This window comes from Aethalodelphis obliquidens, unplaced genomic scaffold (genome assembly GCF_003676395.1).
Source record: "Aethalodelphis obliquidens isolate GAN/ISIS:26980383/991018 unplaced genomic scaffold, ASM367639v1 scaffold89, whole genome shotgun sequence".
Lineage (NCBI taxonomy): Eukaryota > Metazoa > Chordata > Mammalia > Artiodactyla > Delphinidae > Aethalodelphis > Aethalodelphis obliquidens.
The window spans coordinates 4223258-4246975 of record NW_020838033.1 but is presented as its reverse complement, the minus strand read 5'-3'; the positions used below and the strand labels follow the sequence as shown (position 1 = coordinate 4246975).

The window sequence follows — 23718 nt, the reverse complement described above, 5'->3', positions numbered from 1 at the left end:
CTAAAATAACAAACATAATATATACTCTTATTTTTCCTCACATGAGGTGATGTGTAAACACACACACACACACACAAACACACACACTGTTCTTATACTTACCAAAACTATCATGAAAGCTTTTCTATGTCAGGACATTATAAATCTGCCCCATTCTTTTTTTTTTTTTTTTTGCTATTGAAAATAATGAACAATGCTACTATGGACAGCTTTGTACTTACCCCATTTTGCACTTGTGTAGGTATACCTAGAGATTGTGTAGATATACCTAGGAGAGAAATTGCTGGTTAGAGAGTCTATGTAAATTACCGGGTTACAGGGTATGTATATTTTACACAGTGCTAAATGATCCTACATAGTGATCATACCAATGTGCTCTTACATTAGCAGTGAAATTATCTTAGTCTTTTATTTGGTACTCATTTGTTGTCTGTCTCCCTCCTCTGACCATGAGAAGGATGACACCTAGTTCATCACTGTCCCCAGAGACTTGCACATGGTAAACTGCAATACATATTTGACGAATTAGGAACCCTCATTGTAGACTATCCTCCCATTTTTATTCTAAGAATACGGTCAGTTTGCCTATGAGCCCTCAGCACACTATAATGTTTGCTTTGTCTTTCTCCTCCCTGGACTGGGAAGTATTTCTGATTCACCTATTTTTTTCCTAGTGCAATGGCTGACACCCAGTAGGGTTCAATAAGCCTGAGTTGAAGGAATGAATCAATGACTTTGCAGGCTGTGACTCACATAAGAAACCAAATGCAAGGTAGGAAGCAGATTAAGCTGAGGGGGCTCTGTGGGGAAGGAAAGGAGGGTCTCTGTGTTGAAAAGTGGGGAGATGGAGAAGCCTGGTAATTGTGTAGGGTTCTTCTGGCAGGCAAAACTCTCAAGAGATGTTCCAGAGAAACAACACCTCATCTCCCACCAGGACAACATGACAGATGTCTCCACCGCTCTCTCCACCTTTAACATAGGATTGTTTTCTCCATCAGGTAGCCATGAGTTTTCAAGGACCTATGAAATGTTTGAGACATGAACAGATTTTCAATGTTAGCTCCAAAATACGATAAGAAAACTACAAAAAAAATAATATTTATTAAAAATGTACGAAATGTAACACTATGTCAACTATTTACAGCAACTCAATTCAACTATATATAGTTACTTATAAATTTCTTTAATGTGGGTGTTGCCACATTTTAACATGTTTGATATAATATAGGATGAGGCTTCCAAAATTGGAACCTTAAAGTTTTAAAAGAGCTCTATTTCTACCTTGGTGTTCTCTCAGAGGGAGAATTCCTGCTTTGTCCATATTTCATCCTCTTTAATTCTAAATTTCCTCATCCTTAAATGGGGATCCTCATAAAAAGGTTCATCCAAGCGTTATAGTAAGGACGAAATAAAATAATGTATTATAAAAGGACTGATCTATCACACAAAATTGTAAATAAACTATACTTCAATTAAAAACTAAAAAATAAAATTTTAAGATTAAAAAAAAAAAATGAACCGATCCATCAGATGCAAAGTAGTATGAGCACTCTGTTGTTTTCCATCAGCTCCTGGAGGGCTGAGTGGTTGTTTTGTTCATTTCAGCTTCCCAATCAGCATCAACTGGGTGCCCAACTCCAGGGGACACTATTCATGTTATATTTAACTGGAAGAGACACCATTCACAGAAAATAGAATGTGAATGAAGCACCCCTGAGCGCCATTCACAGAACATACAATATGAATGGTGCCTCCTGCAGTTGTGCCTTGCCACCTTGGTGCTAGGGCTAAGTGCTCAGGAAATGTTTGCCAAACGAGTGAATGAACAGAATCCAAATCCAATTTTACTTCCAGCTCATTCCACCTCCCAAGATAAAAAGTTGACCAGGGGTGAAGAGAGTGGAGAGGAGGAAAGGCAGTCATTAATCTACACACACACTAATTATGCATCTAGCTACAAGGCGTCAATGCGCCAATGAGACGGGTGTGTGTGTTTGCGCTGGTGGTAGTGTGGGGAGGAGGGGTGATATAAAGCGAGTGTTCTATTCCCAAAGATCCTCCTGTTAATTTTTCTTGAAACAGGACACCTCTCCTATCTCAGCGTGGTCTGAATCACACTGGTGATTTAACAGCCCTGGTTTGGCGCCCAAATTCTTACGATGAATTACGTTGTTCATTTACTTAAAAAAAACAACAACAAACACAAAAGCAAAAACAAAAACAACGCGTTCTTAGCGAGTGCCTACCCTGAGGTAAATTCTGTACTAGTGCTGGTAGTAGAGTGGTAAACAAGACAAAGAGACCACTGTATGTTATAGCACCCTCCAGGTGTTATCACCCCCAGAAGTAGTGTTTAAGTTGAGACTAAAAGAATCAGCAGGAGTGATAGCAAGAGTGATACAGACGAGGCAGAGCCACGGGGCTTGAGAGACATGACCCCTTGAGGGGAGTCTGGGGCAGACGAGTGAGGGAGACCAGTAGGCAGGGGCTGGATCGTGCAGGGCTTGTGGAGTTATGATTTTATCTTGAGGCAAGTGGGAGCCAGTATTTTATGAAGAAGGATGACATGGTCAAATTTGAATTTTTGGAAATAGAGCATGGGCTGGAGGGGTATAAGTAGAAGTAGGGGGATGTGTTAAGAGGCTAATGCGGCTGCCTCGGCGACAGACGATGTCTTTAACTAGGGTGGCGGTGCCAGTGAAGATGGAGATAAGTGGACAGTTCCGGGTACATTAGGGAGTGGAAACCCGACAGGGCTGGGGACAGAAAACTAGCCCTACCTGAAATAAAGAGGCCCTGGAAAAAAAAGAAGACGGATGTTGATAAGATACCACTTTATTTTGCTTCTTAACCCACCTGGTGTCTCCCCTCCCCTAACCCTGACGTCTGTTACATGCAAATAACATTAAGGCGAGGGGCGGGGCAGGCGCCCAAAAAATTCCGGGAACGTTTATTTAAACTGGGGTGGACTTCAGCGGAGAGTAGATGAAAGAACACAAGGCACTTCCGGTTACTCCGGAAGTGAAGACTCCTAAGCTCCTCCGCCGGCGGAGGGCCAGGGTGAAGGGATGGCCGGGGGAACGGTGCGGCTGGTGCTGCTGGTTGGGGCAGCCGCACTAGCAAGCGGTTCCCAGGGCGATCGCGAGCCGGTGTACCGCGACTGCGTGCTGCGGTGCGAGGAGCGGAACTGTTCGGGGGGCGCACTGAAGCACTTCCGCTCCCGCCAGCCAATCTACATGAGTCTAGCAGGTAAGCCCCACCCCGCGATAGGCCCCGCCCATTGGACTTGCCCTGCCCCTTTCGCCCCCGAAGACCACTCTGCAATCTGTACCTTAGTTCCTCTCCCGGGTCCATTGTGAGTGTGAGTGAGTGGAACCCCAGAGTGATTAGATAGTCTGTCAACCAGGAGCTTCATTTACTTTTTATTTAGTCAGTCAAATGGGCATTTACTACCTCCTGGGTACAAAGACCTGGAAGGACACTGAAATCAGACCAGGGTCCTGACTTCGGGGCTCACAGTCCCCAAGGGGACTTTAGCCTTCTCAAGTGCAAGGGAGAGGATGATTTGAGCCCCAAAGGACTCTTAGATTAAGTAATAGGGAGGAAGGAATCGTTTCTGGCTTTGAGGAGGTGGGGGCAGTGATTATCTTGGAACATTCGAGAGGAAGGGCTTCTGGATGGATGCATTAAATCTAGGCCTGTGGCCATAGTGGGCACTTCCTTTGTGGCAGGTGTCAAAATAGTTATTTTTCACAACAACCCTTTGAGGTCAATTTTCTTAACCTGATTTTTGCAGATGGGGAGACTCAGAGAGGTTAAGTGTCCTGCCCAAAATCACACAGCCAGTAAGTGGTAAAGTGGAGTTTTTAGTTCTGGCCTGTTTGACTACACGTTTCTTCTCTTTACTATCCCTTTGCATACCAGACAGAAAACAGAGAGTGGAGGCCCTGGACAGATATGGACACATCCAGCAGCTTGGTTTACTCAGCGAGCAGGGTGCATGAAAAGGAGTAGTGGGAAATAAAGTTAGAAAGGGAATATGGGGCCTTAAAAGTCAGACTGAAGAATCTGGGCTTCATTTTCATAGATGGGGTGTAAAACGGCAAGGGTTTCTCCCTGGTGAGTGAGAGAAAATCCTGTGTTCAGGAAAGGCAAACGTAAACCCAGGTATCCACAGATGAGTCCATCAGATGCCAAAGTCTCCGTCTTGGGTGAAAGGAAGAGAGAAGAAACATCTCCACTTGCTCACTGTACACTCCTACCCACTAAAACACACACACACATGCCTTTCCCTTATGTATATTTTACACCATCTCTTATCCATCCAAGCAGGAAGCTAGAATTTTCCGATTTCTTCTGGTTCTCTCCAACCTGCAGGACCTCTTGGCCTGTTTGAGTTTGGGCCCCATTCGAGCTCGCTCTGTGCCTCCCTATGCTGGGGAGTTCACCAGGCCATATTTATCTGTTTCAGGCTGGACCTGTCAGGATGACTGTAAGTATGAGTGTATGTGGGTCACCGTTGGCCTCTACCTCCAGGAAGGTCACAAAGTGCCTCAGTTCCATGGCAAGGTGAGTTGGAGGGTCAGGGTTAGGTAGATGATGGGAGTAAGATGCCTCTAGTTGGACCACGCTGTCCAAGCAGGCCAGGGTGTGGGGTGATGAGTGTGTGTTTGGGGCAGGTACCTGTTTTTCTCAAAACATGCTGGTTATCATCAGATGGGAACAGTGTGTCCTGCCTCTGGATTTGAGGTAACAGGATCTGGGAGGCTTTGGAGTCTCCTCAGGGAGTGGTCCTGGGCTGCTTAGGGTGGTTGAGATGCCCACCTTGCTACAAAGACCAATTCCCTGAGCATCCCCCGGCACACTTCTGTTGCTTCTTCAGTAGGAGTCTGGATTAAAATAATAATACCCCCTCAGATTGCCCAGCGAGACACAGCTTGCTGATGCCTTTTGATCCAGTATGATCCTGTTCTAGAGTGTTGAGGTTGGCAAGAATTATTCTCCCCAGTTTGTCACAGAGTAAGCTGAGGCTCAGAGGGCTGTGGTTAGTGGTAGAGGAGGGATTAGGACCTGTGTCTTCTAGATGGCAGGTCTGTGCTATTTCCACCAGGCCATACTGAGCCATCCACACTGCCCGGCCTGGTCTTCCCAGTGCTGTGAGTGCTGGCCAGGATAGAGGGGTAACGCTCACCCGGGGACTGCAGGGGAGTTTGCGGAGCTGAAGAGGGACTGCCCCTGAGGCTTTGGCCAAGGTCCAGAGCTGCGGAGCCGGCCGGGGGCCTGGTGATGCAGCAGGTCAAGCAGCGGTAGGTTGGACCAACTGGGCATTGCTTGCTCCTCAGACCCCTCCCTGTGCTCCTTTTTCAGTGGCCCTTCTTCCGGTTCCTGTGCTTCCAAGAACCAGCTTCTGCTGTGGCCTCTTTCCTCAATGGCCTGGCCAGCCTGGTTATGCTCTGTCGCTACCGCACCTCCGTGCCAGCCTCATCCCCTATGTACCCTACCTGCGTGGCCTTCGCTTGGGTAGGTAACCTGGCAGGATTCCTGCTCAACACCCTCACCCAGGAATGAGGAACTCTTAGATCCCCATTATCACCCACCTAGCTTCCCCTCTGTTTTCCAGGGTTAAAGTTGCAGCTATGGGATGGTCGAGCCTGGGGAGAACATGGAAGGTACTGAATTAGGCCTTCCGTTTCTAGCAGAGTCCTAGGTCAGGCTGTTTGAGAGAGTGGGAGAGAGGAAAGAAACATTGTTCTTGTCCTGAAGCAGGAAGCTGCTGAAACACCCAGCAGGGCAATTTACAACCACAGAAGGGAGATGGGCGGTAGGGAGCATGCGGGGACCACAGGTCTTTCCAAGGACCCCTCTGGAAGGTTCAAAGCACTGTCAACCCCAGCTGAGGCCTGGAGGCAGTAGCAGCCACAGCATTCCATCTAGAGTTCAGTCTGGTCTTAGACCATCCCTGGAGAAGCTGAAATATGTTCCATCTGAGTATCCAGAGAGGGCTGTGAGCTTCACAGAATGGCTGGTCAGAAGAGCCAGCATCCAGAGCGTGGAGCTGTGTGAGAAGCAGGGACCGTGGTGCAGGAGCCACAGCAACCTTGGGCGGGGGTGAGAGGAGGAGGTGGCAGTGGATGTCTCTAGACCAGAGCTACCACTGGAAGCCTCAGGGAAACAGCCCACCCTCACTCACCTTCCTGCCATCAAAGCAGCCTCTTGTTCATATATCGAGCGCCTGCTCTGTGCCAGGCACTTTGTTGGGTGCAGGAGAGCCACAAGGATATAAAAACAGACAGGTCCCTGCCCTCTGGTACTAATCACGTAAGCACACAATTGAATGTAAAAGGACAGCTGTGAACAAGTGCAGTGGAGGATAGATGTGTGCTGCTGTCGGGGTGTGTGATGGGGTCTAGACCAGTACAGGGCAGTCCAGGGAGGCCTTCCCTGAGGAAGGGGTGTGTGAGGTCAAATCAGAATGATGAGTGAATGTGCACTGGCAGGACAGAGTGCAGGTTATATGAGGACCTGAAAGGCCAGGAGACCGACCAGGCAGGAAGCTGGGAGGGGGTGTGAGGCGGGTGGGCAGGTGGGCAGCAGGTGGAGCCTGGAGATGGATGGGGATGGAGAGCCTGGAAGGCACAGTAACACTTTAGATCTCGACGGTCAAAGCCTCATGAAGCAATGAGGGTTGGAGAGAAGGGGCTTCGTGAATAGATCTGCTATCCTGGCTACTGTGTAGAGACCAGGTTGGAGCGGGCAGGAGTGGATGCGGGGCCTAGTTGGTAATTTTAGCATGGGGCACAGTAGCGAGACTAGAGAGGTGGCCTGGGTCTTGGGAAGGAAGGTATTAAAGAGAATATGTTTGAGCTATGTTTTGGAGGTGACATTAAAATTTTTTAAATGTATTTATTTTACAAACAACTACATAGCTGTTACTGTGTGCCAGGCACCCTTCTAAGCGTTTTATAAATGTTAACCTTGTTAATACCATAACAAGTTTATGAGGTAGGTAGTATTATTGTCCCCAGTTTACAGATGAGGAAACCAAGGACTGGAAAGGTTAAGTAATCTGCCCCGGAGCCAGGGTTTGAATCTAGGCATCTGGCTCCAGAGTCTACACTCTTACCTTCTTGGCTGTGTGGATAACCTAAGATGGGAAGAGAGGAATCAAGGATGACCCCTGTGCTTCTGCTTAGGAGACAGTGATAGAAACTGTGGATGCGGTCACCAGGGGAGAACTTGGTGAGAAGAGGAGGGGTCTAGGATGGAGCCTCGAGGAACCCCAAAACTTAATGGCTGAATAGAGGAGGATGAGCCAGCAACAGAGACAAAAGGAGTGGCCAGAGGGGGAGGTGGGAAATGATCCATCGTGTGGTTGGGGGAGCCCTGGGACAAGGACAGGAAGGAGAGAGTAGGCCATACTCCTGAGTTCTGCTTCAGTCAAATAAAATGAGACTGAAGGCCGCCCCTAGATCTCTGAGGACCTTGGGGAAACTGATAGTGTTGGGGTGCCAGAAGTCCAGGCCAAACCTCAGACTTGAGGGATGGGGATCGGAAGCAGGGCAGCAAGGAGGCTGCCGAGCCTCTGGGTGATGCAGCTCCTCCCTAACACTTCCCATTCAATAGACGTTAATAACTTTTATCAGTTACAGAACACAGATTACGTGACGGGCATGGTCCTCAGTTCTGTACATACATTTTCTCACTTAATCCTTGTGATACCACTGTGAGCTTTGTGGAAGGCTCAGAGAGGGGAAAACCTGCCCCAAGTTAACAGCTAACAGGGTAGTGAATAGTGGAGACAGGCTGGCACCCAGGGCTGTCTGGCTCCAGGGCCTGAGCACCTAGTCCCTCTCTGGGCTCTCTCCACGTGCTGTGCGAAATGCTTATGGAGCATCTGCCGTGGGTGGAGAAAGAGGTTAGCACTTGTGGTAGCTGAAGTCCCCGCCCCAAGGAGCTAAGCCAAGTGGGAGGTCCAGGTCCTGCCAATCTGGGCGGCAGGATGGAGGCAGAGGTGAGGAGGGCTCAGGGAGAGAGCTTTGGGAGCTGTGAGGTGGGGAGATCATATCGTCTGGGGGAGAAGTCTTTCAGGGAAGCGCAGAGAGGAGGAGAGGCTTCATCCGGGATTCGTAGGCCTGGTCAGGCTTAGACGTGTGCACGTGGCAGGAGAGGAGGTTAGATTCCAGCATTCCAGGCTGGGGGCACAGCAGGAGCAAAGGTGCAGAAGCTGGTCAGTGTGGGGCCTGGACAGGCAACCTTGGGAAGGTCAGCCTGACCACAGCGTGGCTGGGTGAAAGGGAGTCGAAGGGGGGTAAGATGAAGCAGAGAGGGCCCCAAGTGCCAGGCTGAGAGGCAAGGACTCTTGTGTAGGCAAGGGCCTGGCATCAGCCCAGCCAGTCACAGGCATGGGTGGGATAGAGCCACCACTTCCTGTTTTAGGCCTCACACAGAGAAGGGAATTTGGTCCTGGCCAAGAAAGCAGGAAGGGTGGGGAAACTGAGGACAGTACACCCGTCCCCTTTCCCTTGGGGCTCTTCCAGGGACACTGCTGCCTGGCTCACCGCTTTACCGCCCCCTCGCCCCTGCCCCTGTTAGCACAGGACAGCCCGGCCTGATCTCTCCGAACTAAACTCAGAGCCTCCCTGGGTGGACGTGCTGGTCTGAGGGTCCCAGCGTTTGTCTTCACGACACGCGCCAGAGGCCAGTGGTCACTTCACAGCTCTTGCCTTGATCTCCCTGTTTCTTGTGTCTTTCGTCTCACTGGCATCTGCCACTCAGCTTCCTTCTTGGTGAGGATCATACCTCCCAGGTGTACCCTGCAGTCCAGCGTGACCAAGGACCCTTAGGGACAGATCAGGAGATGTTAGGTTGAGAGGGGACAGATACCTGGGGCCTGTGTCACAGGGCACCCTATGGGATGTGGTGTCCTGGGACATGGGACCCCCTTCACGCCACCCATAGGCCCTTGAGGGACAGAGTCTCAGTGCCCACACTCCCTTTGATGATCCAGTTTGGATTTTACACTTGATCTTTAGTCCTGTGTATGTTTGCACGCACGAAGGATCCCAGGCTCTGTGGAGGGTGTGGCAGTGGACTTTGTCCTGGGCTGGGTTTTCTGGAACAAGTGGGGCTCCTGATTTCTGGTGGGGTGGGGTGGGAAGGCCCCCCCACCTGCTCCAGCTTAGGTCTTGGGGAGGGGAGTGGGTCTCAGTCTTTTTCTCCGGGAATTAGCAGAGCTAATGAAGCTTTGGCACGAGAAGTCAACCCCTGCCTTGGCATTTAGACCTGGACGTAGGCTGGGCAGCAGCCAGGCTTTGGAGGAGCCTCGAAAACTCGGCCCTCCACAGACCTTTGACTTCGTGGAATCAGGGGCCCCTGCTCTCTGCCGAAGCTGCCAGGCCAGACCAGCGCTCTGCCCCTTCATCCAACAAGGAAAGGTCCTCAGGGGTAGAGGTGAGGCTGAGGGTGCCGGGAAGTCCCAGACTGTCTCTGCAGGATGATTCAGGGAGGTGGGGACTAACTGTACCCTACCTCTGCTGAGGGAACTGTGAGAAGAGACAGGTTAAGCCTACAGCAGAATGGTGGCTAGACTTCAGGAAGGACGTCCCTACGGTCAGACAAGAGCCAGTGGAACAGGCAATGGCAAGAAATCAAGGGATTTTTTTTTTTTTCGGTACGCGGGCCTTTCACTGCTGCGGCCTCTCCCACCGCGGAGCACAGGCTCCGGACGCGCAGACTCAGCGGCCATGGCTCACGGGCCCAGCCGCTCTGCGGCATGTGGGATCTTCCCGGACCGGGGCACAAACCCGCGTCCCCTGCATCGGCAGGCGGAATCCCAACCACTGTGCCACCAGGGAAGCCCAAGGGATCCTTTTTGATGGTGGAAAAAGCCCCCCTTCTCTAGTCTCCATCCACTTCTTGCCCATTCCTTTCTCAGGAGTGAACTGGGGCCGGCTTGCCCTGCCTGAGGCCTCTGGGGGGGCCCAGGATGGCAGCAGGCATCATATTTAACATTCTGCCTCCCCCACTTCTGAGACACCGAGCTATTTAAAGACCCACTTGTCCCCACCTCAGTGGTGTCAATGACAGCCCCGAGCACTGGGGCTTAGTACTGGGGTCGAATTCCTGACAGATCTGGCTCACTTGGCATCCAACCAGTTTCACGGCTGTGATATTTTTGTCTCAATTTTCCTATTTTCCAACAGACTGAAACAGCCTCCTGCTCTCCCTCCGCCCAGCCTTCCTTGTACCCCACCAGTTCCACCCTCGTTGGCAACCTGCCCCGCCTCCCCCTTTCCTCAGTGTTTATGAAAAGTTCTTGGCGTCCATCGCCCTCCTGGCCTGTCTGATTGACCAGTTATCCCCCCGCCCCCTCATGCTACTCAGGCTTGGCTGAGGAGGCTGGGAGCAGCCGTACACTTGGGCTGTCCCTTCCCTCCACGGCCCTCTGTCCCTTCGCTTGAGTCTTGATGACAAACTCAAGTGAAGAGAAGTAGCATCTCTTCAGTGCATCCTGGTGGGGTAGTGGCTCAGGAGCAGGGATGAGGGGCCTCTTCCTACAGTTGAGGCATCTGCATTCTGGAATCAAGAGACCCTGGGGCCCTGTGGTTTGCCCTGGAACATTGTGACCTTTGCGGGGGGGGGGGGTGTCAGGTGAAGGGAAGTGGTAGGGGGTCAGTCCCTGGACATGATGAAGGAAACTGACATTTCTGGGTCACCTAGCGTGTGCCAGGCCACAGTAACAGCCACCACTTACTGAATGGCTTCTTTGCGCCCTGTATTTTGCAGACATCGTCCTCACAACCCTCTTACGCAGTGGATGCTATTATGAACCCCGTTTTGTAGGTGAGGCAGCTGAGGCTCAGAGAAGCTGTTATTTGTTCAAGATCACACAGCTCTTTAGGGGCCGAGGCAGAACTTGAACCCAGAGTCCATCTCCTTATGGAGGCTGCAGACATCCTGCCCCCAGCCTGGAACTATGGGATGAGCCTAGGCAGTTGTGGGGAGACCACCCCTTCTTGGCCTAGACCTCCCTGGCCGGCAGGGAGAATGGGAGGCAGACTTGGGCTCTTTGGCCTCAAGTCTGTGAAGTGGTGTGAGGATCCCACACTGGTCAACTAGGTGGGGAGAAGTAACTCCTAATGTTTAACCCTGTTCCTGGGCGCTGTGCTGTACCCTGTACTTGTATTGCTCATTAAATCCTTATCAATACTATGATTATTCCCATTTTACAGATGAGAAAACTGAGGCACAGCAAGGCTAAATAACTTGCCCAAGGACACACAGGAAATGCAGAGGCAGGATTTGAACCCTGGCAGTCTGGCCCTAGGGCCTGCATTGTTAATGACACTATCTCCCAAATCTGTGGAGAGGGTCAGAAGAGGAGCCCTCCATAATGGGAAACTCCCAAGGGGAGAGGGGACTTTTCAGGGGTGCAGAGTCCAGGCTTCAGGTGGGTCTCTGTAAGTGGAAGGCCCCCTGGGGAGGCAGTTGGACAGGGAACCAAGCCGCCCCCAGCCCCATCCCATAGAGCTAAGCCCTAGCCCTGTGCATCCCCCCCAACCCCCAGCCACCACTTAGTTCAGTCCTCCTGTCACCTCCCCCTTCCTGCCATGGGTGACAAGGAGGCCTGGCTGGCCGCCATTCCCTGCTGCCTTCCCCACCACCTCCCCCTCACGTTGGCTCCAGGGCTACTCTTCCCCAAGGGTGTCCCTGTTCCTCGCCTGCCCAGGAGACCTGGCCCATGTGATCGCCTGGGCCCCGTCTCCAGCCCCGGGCCTGCTTCTCTCCCCACACTGACCCTGAGTACCACAGACTCTGCAGAAGCAGACAGGACTGATCACCTGACATCAGGGCTGGAAAGGGGACAAAGGATCACTTTGGCCAGCCCCTGATTTGTCCCAGGGGGAAGCTCGGGCCCAGAAGGACAAAGCCTGTGCCCAGGTCATGAGAAGCATACGCAGCAGGAGTTAGCCCTGGATCCAGGCCAGACAGGCTTACACCGGACTCCCCGAGCCTCCAGAGACTTCCAGCTTTGCAGCAGAGCCCAGGCCTCCACCCCATTGCTCTTCCCGTTTCCTCATAAGCCCCCTCGAGCCTGCATTAGGGAACTCATCCTACCCTCTGACCTTCCTGCTGCATACCGGCTGGAGAGTGGCTTTTTACCCTGCTCCCTCTGTCCCCTGCCTGTCCAGTTCTCCTGGTATACTGGACCCCACTGAGCAGCTCCGGCCTTTACCCATCTCCAGCAGGCCTGTACCACCCTAGTGCATCCACCCCCACCTCCAGGGTGTTCCAGGCCAGACCTTGGCTGTTTCTCCCTTTGGCTGCTTTCCCAGCCCTCCAGTGTGTGTATCTCCACCCCAGCCCACCCTTCTTTCAGTACGTTGGGCTTCTGCTGTGGACACAGCAGTCCCTCAAAAAAATGTCAGCACCAACTCCCACAAGAGGCAGGCCTCATTTGCAAGATGATCTGTGCACTCTCCCCGCGGTTAATTTCCAGGAGAAAGGCCTCCAGCGTTCCCTTGGGCCCTTGCCCACCGCTGCCCCTCCAGCCCTGCTCCTCTACTCCTCCCAGAGCTTGGAGCAGCAGCCACTGGCCTGGGCCTGGAGGGTTGGGCCGGCCCAGCCGGGAGGAGGCTGGGCTCCGTTGGCCAGGCTCCTCCTCAGAGACTGGCCCCAGTGGGACCTACTTGATCTCCCTCCCTTGCTTGCTTGCTCTGGACACACCCCAAGCTGGCTCGAGCCCCTCCACCCCACCCACTTCATTCCCGCCACCAGAGGCTGAGGTCACTGGTTCACCTGGCCCGGGTGGGGCTGTCATCAGCACCTGCCAGTTGGGGGAGGAGGTGAGGTTCCCCCGGGGGCTGTTGTCTTAGCCACTGAGTAACTAGGGAACTTGACTGTGCTGGAACTGGTTCCCGGGCCAGGCCGGAACCTGTGGCGGCTGCAGCCCCCGTGGCCTTGGGGGTTCAGGGTGGTGGGAAGCTGAGCCTGACGGCCCCGGGCTGGGTGGGGGTGGAGGGACACGGGTTTGTCCAGTCCATGGGCTCCAGGGCCCAGGGGAAGCATGCTTCTCAGCTCTGTAGATCCCTTTCCCCAAAGTGAGATGGATGTGAGCCCTCTGGGGGGTCTTCCCCACCTTGGGGCACCACACTCACCAGCCACTTCCCTCCTCAGGTCTCCCTCAATGCTTGGTTCTGGTCCACAGTCTTCCACACCAGGGACACCGACGTCACAGAGGTGAGCGCCCTCCCACTCCCGTTTCTGCTGGAGACAGTCCCCAGCGGAGCCAGGAGCGGTGGGGCAGAGCTGAGGAGCCAGGAGCGGTGGGGCAGAGCTGGCTTAGTTCTCTCTTAGTTCTCGTGCTGACTCGATTCACGGAGCACTTGCTCTGTGCTGGGCGTTTTAAACCTATTCGTGCACTTGAGCCTCACTTGACCCCTGTGAGGCAGGTGTGATTATTGGCTCTTCTTAACCGATGCGGCAGCTGAGCCTTGGACGGGGTGAAATCACTTGCCCAGCATCATGCAGCCAGTGAAGGGGTGCAGTCCAGACTTGAGCCCTCAGCTGCTGAGCTCCAGACCACGCTCTGAACTCTGCGCATGCTCTTACGTTCTGGAGTCTTGGCAGGCACCCTCTACCAATACCTCTAAAGCCTCGCTGCTGAGCACACGTTTTTCTTTAAATTGTATGTGAATACAAGGGTCAGTCTATTGAATTCAGGCATGAGACAGCGATAGACAAAAGGAGCACGAGACATGTCCCCACCAGCCATAGGCCTAGGACTCCCACATTAGACTCTGGCTGGGCCTCTGCCACCCCTCCCTGCCCCCATCCCTAGTGGGTCCCCTCTGGAGCCTGCCCTGCATGAAGCCTTGTCCACCACCTGTTGCCCACACACTGGTCCTTCATCCAGCTCTCCTTGTCCTCAGAAAATGGACTACTTCTGTGCCTCCACTGTCATTCTACACTCAGTCTATCTGTGCTGTGTCAGGTGAGCCCGCCTTGGCTGCTGGGGGAGCAAAATCAGACCCTGGGGGCAGAAAGGGGTCGCCAGTCTCTCCGCTGGGGGTGCTGTCCCAGGGCTTTCATCTCGCATGTGCATACGCTCCAGACAGCTCTGGAGAGGGACTCTGTGGTGGGACCAGGGGCCCTGGCTCTTTCCAAGGAGGTTGGCAAAGTCCACAGGAATTGGAGGCCTGCCCTGCTAGCCTGTTTTGATGGGGGAGGGGGCAGTGGCTCCCCCACGCTGCTGCTGCTGCGGGACGGGTCACCCTGCATCTGAGCGGCTCTGGGTGGCGGGGCAGGACCGTGGGGCTGCAGCGCCCGGCCGTGGCCAGTGCCTTCCGGGCCCTCCTTCTGCTAATGCTGACGGCGCACGTCTCCTACCTGAGCCTCGTCCGCTTCGACTATGGCTACAACCTGGCGGCCAATGTGGCGATCGGTGAGGTGGGACAGGGTCTCTGGGGGGGCTGGACCATCTGCAGAGCTGCTGGCTTGGGGTGGAGGTGGGCATTGGTGCTGTTCCCAGAGAAGGAGCTTCTAGAAAGACCCTTAGGGGGAGGGAAGGGAAAAGAATTGGGGGTGGGAGAGGGGGGAGGTTGGGAGGAGCCCCTGAGGGGGGCCCTGGGGTCACAGAGCATGGGGGCTAGGAGAGACTTTGGGAGGAGAGAAGGAGGTCGGGGAATGAGCCTCTCCCCACCCCCACCCGCCCCCAGGCCTGGTGAACGCGGCGTGGTGGCTGACCTGGTGCCTGCGGAATCGGCAGCGGCTGCCCCACGTGCACAAGTGCATCGTGGTGGTCCTGCTGCTGCAGGGGCTGTCCCTGCTCGAGCTGCTAGACTTCCCACCTCTCTTCTGGGTCCTGGATGCCCACGCCATCTGGCACGTCAGCACCATCCCTGTCCACGTCCTCTTCTTCAGGTGGGTGCTCCTCCCTGCCCGTCCTTGCCTGCCTCTTAGAGGCCTCTGTGCGCTGGTCACCCACTGCCCGCTCGCCTGCAACACCCCACCCTGCCCCCAGGGGACGCTCTCAGAGCTGTGCCTCAGTGGGCTCCTCCCTTGGCCCACAGCTTTCTGGAAGATGACAGCCTCTACCTGCTGAAAGAATCAGAGGCCAAGTTCAAACTGGACTGAAGGCCCTGGAAGCGGGTCTGCCCTCTTGGGGACTCTGTCCCTCCCTGCTGGCTCCCCTTCTTCCCCCCGTCCCCGCCCCAATCCTTGAGATGCCTTTTTTTCCTTTTAGCATCTTGTACTTGGACATGGAGGGTGTGGGACCAGAATCATGTAACCTGCCCAGCCCCTTGCTCACCCCCACATGGCCCTCACAGTTTCTGGCGTCAGTTCAGACCTGGCCTCATAACATCTGGGGCAGGAAAATGGGCAACCCCTCTGCTCCCTGGAGCTGAACAGGGCTAGAACTGTGTTCTTAGCTCCACCGAGAGGAGGGCTGCCTCTCCCTCGCCATCATCTTCCTCCTCCCATCCCCTCACTGCCTGGGTGGTTCCCAGAGCCATCTGTCTAGCTGGGAGACCAGGTACCACAGGCCTTTGGGGATATAGTGGGGTCCCCTTCTGTTACCCCCGTGCCCTCCTCCGGGGCACCACTAGGTGGCACTAGATGCTTGCTCTTTGCCCAGGTTTCAAGGCAGGTCTCATTCTCCCCATGGGATCTAGAGGGACCAAGCTGTTGGGATCGGGGAGCAGCCTCACCCAGACTGTTGTCCCAGTCAGACCCCCAGAGGCCTTACCACACTCCCTCTTCGGGGCCAGGACCCCAGAGAACCCAGGACAGGAATCCCTCTGGCCCCTGTGCTGCTCTTCTGGTTGGGAGCTCGCACGTGAGTGCGTAAGGGAGACCAAGTGTGTAGGTGACGGGCTGGTGGGCACGGGCCTGGGTGTGTGGGATGCCGGGTGGGGCAGTGTGTGTGAGCATTGGCCTTGTGCAGTGTGGAAAGCGGGGGTGTATGTGAGTGGTTTTGAAGTGTGGTGTTGGGGGGCAGGCGGGTTAGTGTGGGTTAGGGGAACGTGTAGAGACTGAGTGGAGGTGCAGGGGAGTGTGAATGCCACACAGTGGGCGGGGGGGAATCAAATCACGTCCACAGCCATTTACTGAGCACCAACCCTATACACAGCCCCAGGCCAGGCAGAAAGCCAGGGTGTCCCCAAGATCTGGCAGGGGTAAGGGTGTCCAGGCTGCATGTGTGTATATGTGTTCCTTTCTTTTGCCGCCCTCTTTACGAACCTCGTTGGGCTTCTGCACAACCCAAGATCTCCCCCAGAATCAGCCCCTTGGGAGGCAGAGGGAGGAAGAAAACTGGGGATCCTCCTTGCCTGGACGTGGTTGGCCAGCCCCTACCCCAGTGTCCTGCCTGCTAAGCCCCTTTGCCACTGCCTGACCCAGGGGAGGGAGGGGGCAATCTGAGGGAGGAGGGGAGAAGGCTTTGGCTGGGTCTGGTTTCTGGTCTTCCCAGAGGCAGGCAGGGGCCGTGCTGTACCTACACCCTGGTAAAGGTGACCCCTGCCAGTTGCCAGCAGCCATAGCACATTCCTGCTCCACAAGGACAGAATATGGAGCTGCAGAAACTTTCCATCCAAAGGCAGTGTCTGTGACTGGAGCAAGGAGTCGGGATTCTCTGCCCTCTTGCCTCTCCCTGGGGGTAAGGGCGCTGAGCTAGGACTCCAACCTCAGGGACTTGGGTGACCTGTAACTTCTTTTGATACTAAGAACTATTTTAAGGTAGGAGGGTGGCAAGGGACATTCTTAATAAACCAATTCTCAGACTCACCTACCCTTTTCCGGCTCATTTGTGTAAGTAGGGTGGGCTGGAGGGAAGAAGACAGAGCTGGCTGGAGGCAACAGGCAGATGGCGTCTCTACCTAGGCCCATGGGAGTGGGTATGGCAAGGACCAGATTCAGGGCAACAGCAGATCTGGATGGAGCTCCCGTCCCGCTCGTAGTGGGGGCTGGGAGAGGGAGCTGGTGCCTGTTCTTCCCCTCTGACTTCCCTTGGCCTTTGTGCCTGGGTTGTAGCACCACCGCCTGCAAGTTCTCCTAATTATCCCCCTTCACCTCCCCTTCTGGGCTCCGCTAAGCTCCTCTATTATTTATTTGTTCCTAACCTTTCTGAGCTTCACCTGCAAACAGGATAACAGGACCTGCTGCCGAGTGTGAGGACTGAATGGACCTAGCAGGTGCCTGGCACACAGCAGATGCTGAATGAGTTTCCTCTGACCCTGGCTTTCCTTAGTTTGGGAAGAATGAGTGTACGGAAACCTTCCTTCATGGAAGCTTCTGGGAAAAAGGCCAGGGTTGATGCCTCCCATATGCCCACAACACAAGAGAGAGCTCTGGGCCCTTGTAGCTTCCCAGGAGAGCCGCAGACTGCACTTAACACCAACCAGCACGGACTTATTTCTTTATTAGGTGCCACCTCAGATAACAGGGAATCTAGGTGGGTGAGGGCCGCCGACACTGTATGCACTGGGGCCTCACACCCCCACCTTCTTCTGGGCCCAGGCGAAGAAGATGCCCTTGACATCATCTACGCCTGTCCGAAGGTGGGAAGGCATGATGTAGGTACGCAGATCCCTCACCTCATAGCCGCTACGCACCAGGGCCTCCCTCACCTCCTCCTCACGCACTGGCACCACTGCCAGCCTGGCCTCCCCAGCCAGGTACCATGACTCCTCCAGGGCCCCGATGAGGAGGAGGTGCCCCCCAGGCCTCAGCAGTGTAGTGATGTGGTCCAGGGCCCGCTGGAAGCTGGCAAGGTCCGGACTCACAGCCTCTAGGCAGAAGGCGGAGACCAGGGCATCGGCAGGCAGGGGCGCCAGGCTCCCAGCGCCCAGGGGCTGGGGCTGGTGCACGTCGATGGGCAGGATCCGCTTCACCCTGGCTCTCAGCTGGCACTCCTTCTCTTGGCAGGATTCACTGTTTGACTCAGAAGGCAGAGTCAGGACCAGGGCTCTGGACTGCCCACACCCCATTCTCTGTTACCTCCCACCAGCCACTCCGTGGAAAACCCCCTGCCCAACCCGTACCCGCCAGCCCTTACCCCTTGCCCTCGATGAGACAGACATGCTGGCTGTACACGCTCCAGTCGAAGGCCCCAGGCTCGTCTCGCAGCCAGAGCCCCAGCTCCTGGCGGTTCACCTCCAAGAAATCTGTCATCGTGATGTCCTCAAAGTGGGCGCAGGCGCTGAGCAGCTGGTAGATAGTGGGGCCTGAACCAATGTCAATGAGGGTGCGTCCAGACACCTCACCTGGGTGGGGCAGAGGAAGCAGGTCCTGGTGCTAGGCCTGTGCCTGCAGCCCCCAGCCTCAGTCACGGCCTCCCTTACCTGGGGCTTCTTCCCCCTCTCTCTGTTCCTTCTCCCCCTGGAAGTGTGTCTCTGTCTGGAAGAAGCATTAGCTCTGGAGTTAGACTAACCAGGGTCTGAGTCTGGCTCTAACGCCCGCTGACTTTTACCTTGGGAAATGAACCCAACCTCTCTGTGACTCAGGCTCCGCAACTATACACTCTAGTCACCTATCAGTGAGGATTAAGTGGGGGAACTCTCAGGTGCCTGGCAGCTTCTCTCCTCCGCCTTTGCCCCTCATTCTGCATTCCCCCCCTCACTTCTCAATTCTGAGTGCTCTCCCTCCCGACCCCCCCCTCACGTGAGGTATGCTTGCTCCGCTTCTGTTTTCACCCCTTAACTACCTATCCCCATCTGGCTGTCGCGTGCGCGCCCCTTTGGCTCCCTGATGACTCTTTGTTCTGTTTCCCAGCGCTCACCGGTGGCGAAGGTCTGCGCCAAGCAGCGCAGCTTCCAAGGCCCGACGCCATCGGGGCCGCTCAGGTCCCCCCGAGGGGGCGCGTAGTTGTTGCAGAGGTAGGCGCGGGGCTCGAAGCGCTGGTAGGCCAAGGCGACTGCCGCCCGGCCCGGGTCTAAGTCGGGGGCCGCGCCCGCAGCGTGACTCAGGTCTGTCCCGCTCATGCTGCTGCCGCGGCCGCCCTTGTCCCCCGCTCGCCTTTATCTGCGGCCGGACCCCCGCCCCGACCTCTCCGCTGCGGGGGCGGCGGCTGAGCGATGAGCCGCCCGGGGCCACGCGCGCTGCGTTTCCCTTACCCCATCCATCTCCTTTAGTGTCGGAGCAGCAGACACACGGGGGGAGCATCCGTCCCCGCCCCTGCTCCACGGTTGCTCCCCTCTGCCCTCCACCCTTTGCCTCACCTGCCCTGGTCCAAGGCCAGCTCCCGCGCCCTGCCCCTCAGCTTCGTGCCCCCAGACTCCTTAGACCCCTGCGTCCACCAGCCCCAGCTCCTCCCTGTAGCTCTTCTCCATTCACCCCTTTTGCCTGGCATCCCTTCCCTTCTTTTTTGCCAGGGTTCAAGCTAGCCCTTTCCCCCATTCCCAGCTCCCAGCACCAGGGACATCTCTGGGACACCCTGTCCAACAGCCACCCCCCCTTCCTTAGTGAGGTCACCCCAACTCCCCTTCTCCGCCTCTCCCCTAGGCCTCTTTCGTCCCTGTCCTCCAGCGTTCCCCCCGCCCCCCGCCCCGACTCCAGAAAGGACAGTCCGTTCTGGCCTCCGCCACGGTCGCCCCGGGGCCCCAGAGCGGAGCTCCGGCCCCGCCCGTCAGATGGCAGCGACGATAGGGCAGGCAAGCAGGGATAAAGCACTTAGCGGACGGAACTGCCCGGGCCTCCCCTGCGGGCCCTGCAGGCTCCCAGCCGCGTATCTGGGGGCTGCCGAGGGCGGAAGGCTCGGGACGTTCTGTCACGTCCGGGGCGAGGGACCCAGGTGAGGACGGAAGGGCGCGGGGTGCATTCTCCAGGCTGCCAGGGGTACCAGGGGACGCGATCCGAGCCTTTGGGTGCCAAGGGATTAGATGTGTCGCCTGGTCTGGAGTCTGACCCCTCTCATCTCCCAGCCCACACTCCAGCCCCCTCTGGAGGAGCAGGGCCAGGCCAGCCCTGCAGATTGCTTGGCACTCCAGGTACCAGGCTGTTGACATGCCAGGGTCCCCCTTCCTATCCTCCCAAATGGGAAGTGGATTCTGCGGGGCCATCTCCGTGGTCTTCCTGGAGTGGAACCCTCCTCTGGCTAAGTCTAGTGCCTCTCAGCCCTGGGTGGGCTACCAGCCCCTGGCCTCCTCTGTGCCACACCCTTACCCTCACCTTGTCCCAAAGGGAAAGTGTCTTCTTGTTGGACCAGGCAGCCAGGTTGGGACATGAGTCACCACAACAGCTGCAGGGGTCACACACAGGAACCTGACCACCCCCTACACACCCTACCCCCAAGAACCCACCTTGGGCTCCCAGGGCAGGGAGGGTAGAACACCTGACCCCAGCCAAGGATTGATTCTGTCTGGATTCAGAACCAAGAGAGAGGTCAGCCTTGGGGTCACTGACCCCATCCACACCCTGAGGCACAGCTGAGGACAGTCCCGGTGCCAGCCCCTTCCATATTCTTCATGAGGTCATTTAAACAAACCCTGGATGCCAACTGGCTTCCTGGGCACTGCCCAGTGCCAGGGGACTCACACAGAGGCCAGGACTGCAGAGCAGAGTCAGGGGGACTGGACAGACAGCCACCCTGTTTATAGCTCTGTCCCTGCAACCCTCCCCGCCCCCCCGCCCAGGAGCATGGGGTGACCCACTAACTCTGCCATATTTAGCTCAGATGCAGGGCCTGTTCCCAGAAGTGAGCATGGGGGGGACACCAACGGGTGGGCCCCTCAACCACCAGGAAAGAGACGAAACTCTGGCATGTGATTGAGCATTTATTGCAGCGCTAACAGAGGGTGCTGGGAGCTCCACCCTGCCTCGGCCCTCTTCACGTCCCCCTCCCTCCGCTCTTCTCCAGGCCTCCTTCCCTGAGCATTCCTTATGCTTTTTCTTCATCCTTCTCTGAAGCTGGATTCCGGACTGGGGTCACTCCTCTCAGGGACCTCTTACCCTCACCAGCATTTTCTGCCTTTCCTCCTGGGGTACTCAGCTGTGCTGGCCCCCAGCACTCCACCCTTAGTGCCCACCGTCTTTGCTCCCTCCCTGTGGGAACTCAGGAGACCCAGGCATCCTGGCCTCTGGCTTCCACCTCCCCTAGCCCCCAATTCTGGGCAAACTACAAAGCTTCCATGGCCAGCAGCTCCCCTCCGTGGTCCTAGCCAGGAAGGGCCCAGCCCAGGGCAGGCACTGTGGAGCCCAAGTCACCGTCCCTCTCAGCCTCTCTGTGCTTCCTGGGACGTGGAGCGAGACAGGGTGCGACACAGGGCGCCGGGCTTGCTGACAGGCACCACAGGGGGCAGCTGCTTGGTGATCTCGGCCATGTCCTGGCGGTCCACACACTGGCCACCCAGGGCTGCTTCCAGTGCCAGCAGCTCCTGCAGCTGGATGGGGGTGTCCTCGTGCTCCTCCTTGGTGGAGCCCACCTTGGCAGGGGTGAAGATGGGCAGCGGCAGCATCCGCTGGTAGGGCAGCTGGTACTCCTGCAGCCCGCGGCCCAGGATGCCCATCCGCATCACCAGCCAGGGGGAACGCTGCACCAGCGCCTGGCACCGCCCCTGCCGGTGGTAGGTCTCCCGCCGCTGGGCATCCTCCTCATGCAGGGAGCAACTGGGAAGGAGAGGGGAAGGGGACACTGAACTCCTGTGACCTGTTGCCCTCCAGTCACACGCTGAGGACCTGGGGTGCCAGGACCTGGGGTGCTGGAGGGGTGACTCCACTTTGCTCCCCCCAGCGGGAACTCTCCTGGCCCCCACCCCCCGAAACTTCTCCTGGCCTCTGCGCTCTGGCTTCATAAGGCTCAGGAAGGGTGCTCTAGGGGAGGGGAGGAGGGACCCCCAGCTGGCCAGCACTCACCCCTCCTCAGGCCGTGTGGACAGCGTCAGATCCTTCCACTCAGCCCAGAAGGCCTCTCGGCGCTCACAGTTCTGCTCGGACACCTGGCAGCTCAGCTCTGAAGTGGCCATGATGACCGCTCACTCCCTCTGGGCTCTGTTCCTCCCATGCCCTTTAAATAGCCCCATCCTCCCCCTCCTCCAGGGGCTATTTTCAGGCCCTCTGGCGTCAGATGCTACAAGCAGAGCCAAGACTCACTGCTGGGGGATTCCGGGCCCAGGGCGGGGCTTGGGGTACCTGGACTCTGGCTGCCCCCAGGTCAGAGGTCAGCTTCTGAAGAGCTCAAGGTGCTCCTGTGGGGGCGGGGGTCCTCAGCGTGACACCTCCAGGTGTCTCACACTCCTCAGACACCGTCTGGGACCAGGCACGTGCCCAGCCTCGTGCCACCTTGGCACTTGCCCTCTGCCCCACCCCTTCCCCTAACCCAGGGAGGACAGCGGCTTGTCTGTAAACAGAGCAGGAAAGAGCAGGAACCGAGGCCCCCTCTGGGCTCTGTACCAGGCCATCGTGTCCTTCCCCACTGCCTGGGCTCAAGGGCACATCCCCTGACTATCCCCTCAGCAAGCAGGGACAGTGCCGCCACGTCCTCGGGCATCCGCCCCTGAAGGCCTGGCCCCTGATCACCACCTCACCAGCAGGGGCAACAGAAGTTAATTCCACACGTGGGATCCTGGACACCAACCTTTGCCAGGTGTCTTCCTTTCCCGTCAGGCCAGTAGGGTGGGGGGAGCAGATGTGGGAGGTGGCCCCAGCTCTACCGCAACACCTCAGGTGGGGTGAGGTGGGAATCCAGGGGCTCCAGGGAGTGGCAGCCAGGTCTGGCTCTAGCCCCAAAGCAGCCATAAATGGGCTATGTGACCACGGGTCAGCTTCTACCCCTCTCTGGGCCTCACTTTGCCCCCTTTCTGTTCACAATGGCCGTACCAGAGGAGTTCTGGGTCCTGCCAGCTCCAGGGTGCCACTGGGCAGGACCTGGCTCTCATCCCCAGGGAGAAGGCCAGTAGGAGGGCTGCCAGGACAGCCCAGCACTGAGAGCAGCGGCGCGTGCTGCTGCAAGCTGGCACACAGGGTGGAGGGCATGGGGGAGGAAGAATAAGGGCGTCGCTGAGTGGACAAAGCAAAGGGCACTAAGAGAGGCAGGGACAGGAGCTGAGATGAGAACTTAGCGGTAAGGCCTGTGGGCACCACCTGGGGCAGAACTGCATCCTCTTGACTACTGAGCACTACACCTGATTCTTGGTATCTTTTAACCTTACAAAAGCTTTTATAAAGTAGGAAATGGAGGCTCAGAGAGGTAGATTTGCCCAGGGTCGCACACCTAGCCAGGACCAAGAGGAGACCCCGCCCCCAGCCCTGGCTCTAAGCAAGTCAGCTCCTCCAGAAGCCTGAAGGCAGGGAGGGGGGAGGGCAGGTTTTCTGGTGGCCCCAGTGTGATGGGGCAGAGACGGGAGGTTAAGTGGAGCCCAGAGGCCCAGATCCCGGAGGTGCATCAGTGACCTGGAAGGCCAGGCCCCACGTCCAGGCTCCCCCCGGACCCCAGCCTTGGGACCCCAGTGGCAACCAAGGCCTGCTGTGGGTACTGCCAGGTCTCTCCCTACCTCCCTCCTCCCAATCCTGGGCTGGAGACCTTAACCTGACCTTCCCTCACCGGAGACCCAGAGACCCCGCAGGGAGGCGGGGAATTTTTCTCTGACCAGTCATCTGCCCAGCTGAACCATTCAAGGAAGTTGGGGGTGGTTCCAGGAACTGGGTCTCCACTGACTCCATCCCAGCTCTGCGAGGCTCTGCGAGGGTGTGTCATGTGACGGCTGCAGCCTCCGCGCGGTGCTG

General features: G+C 56.4%; 3 protein-coding genes across 8 annotated transcripts; 1 reads left to right on the top strand and 2 right to left on the bottom strand.

Annotated features, from left to right (window-relative positions):
- Positions 1-3020: 3020 nt before the first annotated feature.
- Positions 3021-16785, top strand: PGAP3 (post-GPI attachment to proteins phospholipase 3). Of its 6 annotated transcripts, XM_027094697.1 has the most exons (8): positions 3026-3249; positions 4472-4569; positions 5368-5520; positions 13177-13239; positions 13932-13993; positions 14307-14443; positions 14718-14922; positions 15072-16785. In XM_027094697.1, the coding sequence occupies exons 1-8, from the start codon at positions 3069-3071 to the stop codon at positions 15133-15135; spliced, it is 963 nt and encodes a 320-aa protein (XP_026950498.1). In that variant the 5' UTR covers positions 3026-3068; the 3' UTR covers positions 15136-16785. The 6 variants fall into 6 exon arrangements, with proteins under 6 accessions (XP_026950499.1, XP_026950503.1, XP_026950500.1 ...); XM_027094698.1 differs by lacking the exon at positions 5368-5520 and having other exon boundaries at positions 3021-3249; positions 15072-15363; XM_027094699.1 differs by lacking the exon at positions 14307-14443 and having other exon boundaries at positions 3023-3249; positions 15245-15401.
- Positions 16786-16875: 90 nt separating this feature from the next.
- Positions 16876-20646, bottom strand: PNMT (phenylethanolamine N-methyltransferase). Its single transcript, XM_027094705.1, is given in 5 exon segments — positions 16876-17513; positions 17515-17597; positions 17600-17931; positions 18056-18263; positions 18779-20646. Coding segments are annotated over 5 exon segments (849 nt in total). The 5' UTR covers positions 18981-20646; the 3' UTR covers positions 16876-17489.
- Positions 20647-20751: 105 nt separating this feature from the next.
- Positions 20752-23698, bottom strand: TCAP (titin-cap). The gene is made up of 2 exons (XM_027094703.1): positions 21850-23698; positions 20752-21603 (listed from the first exon to the last, which is right to left on the bottom strand). The coding sequence occupies exons 1-2, from the start codon at positions 21957-21959 to the stop codon at positions 21210-21212; spliced, it is 504 nt and encodes a 167-aa protein (XP_026950504.1). The 5' UTR covers positions 21960-23698; the 3' UTR covers positions 20752-21209.
- Between the last annotated feature and the right edge of the window lie 20 nt (positions 23699-23718).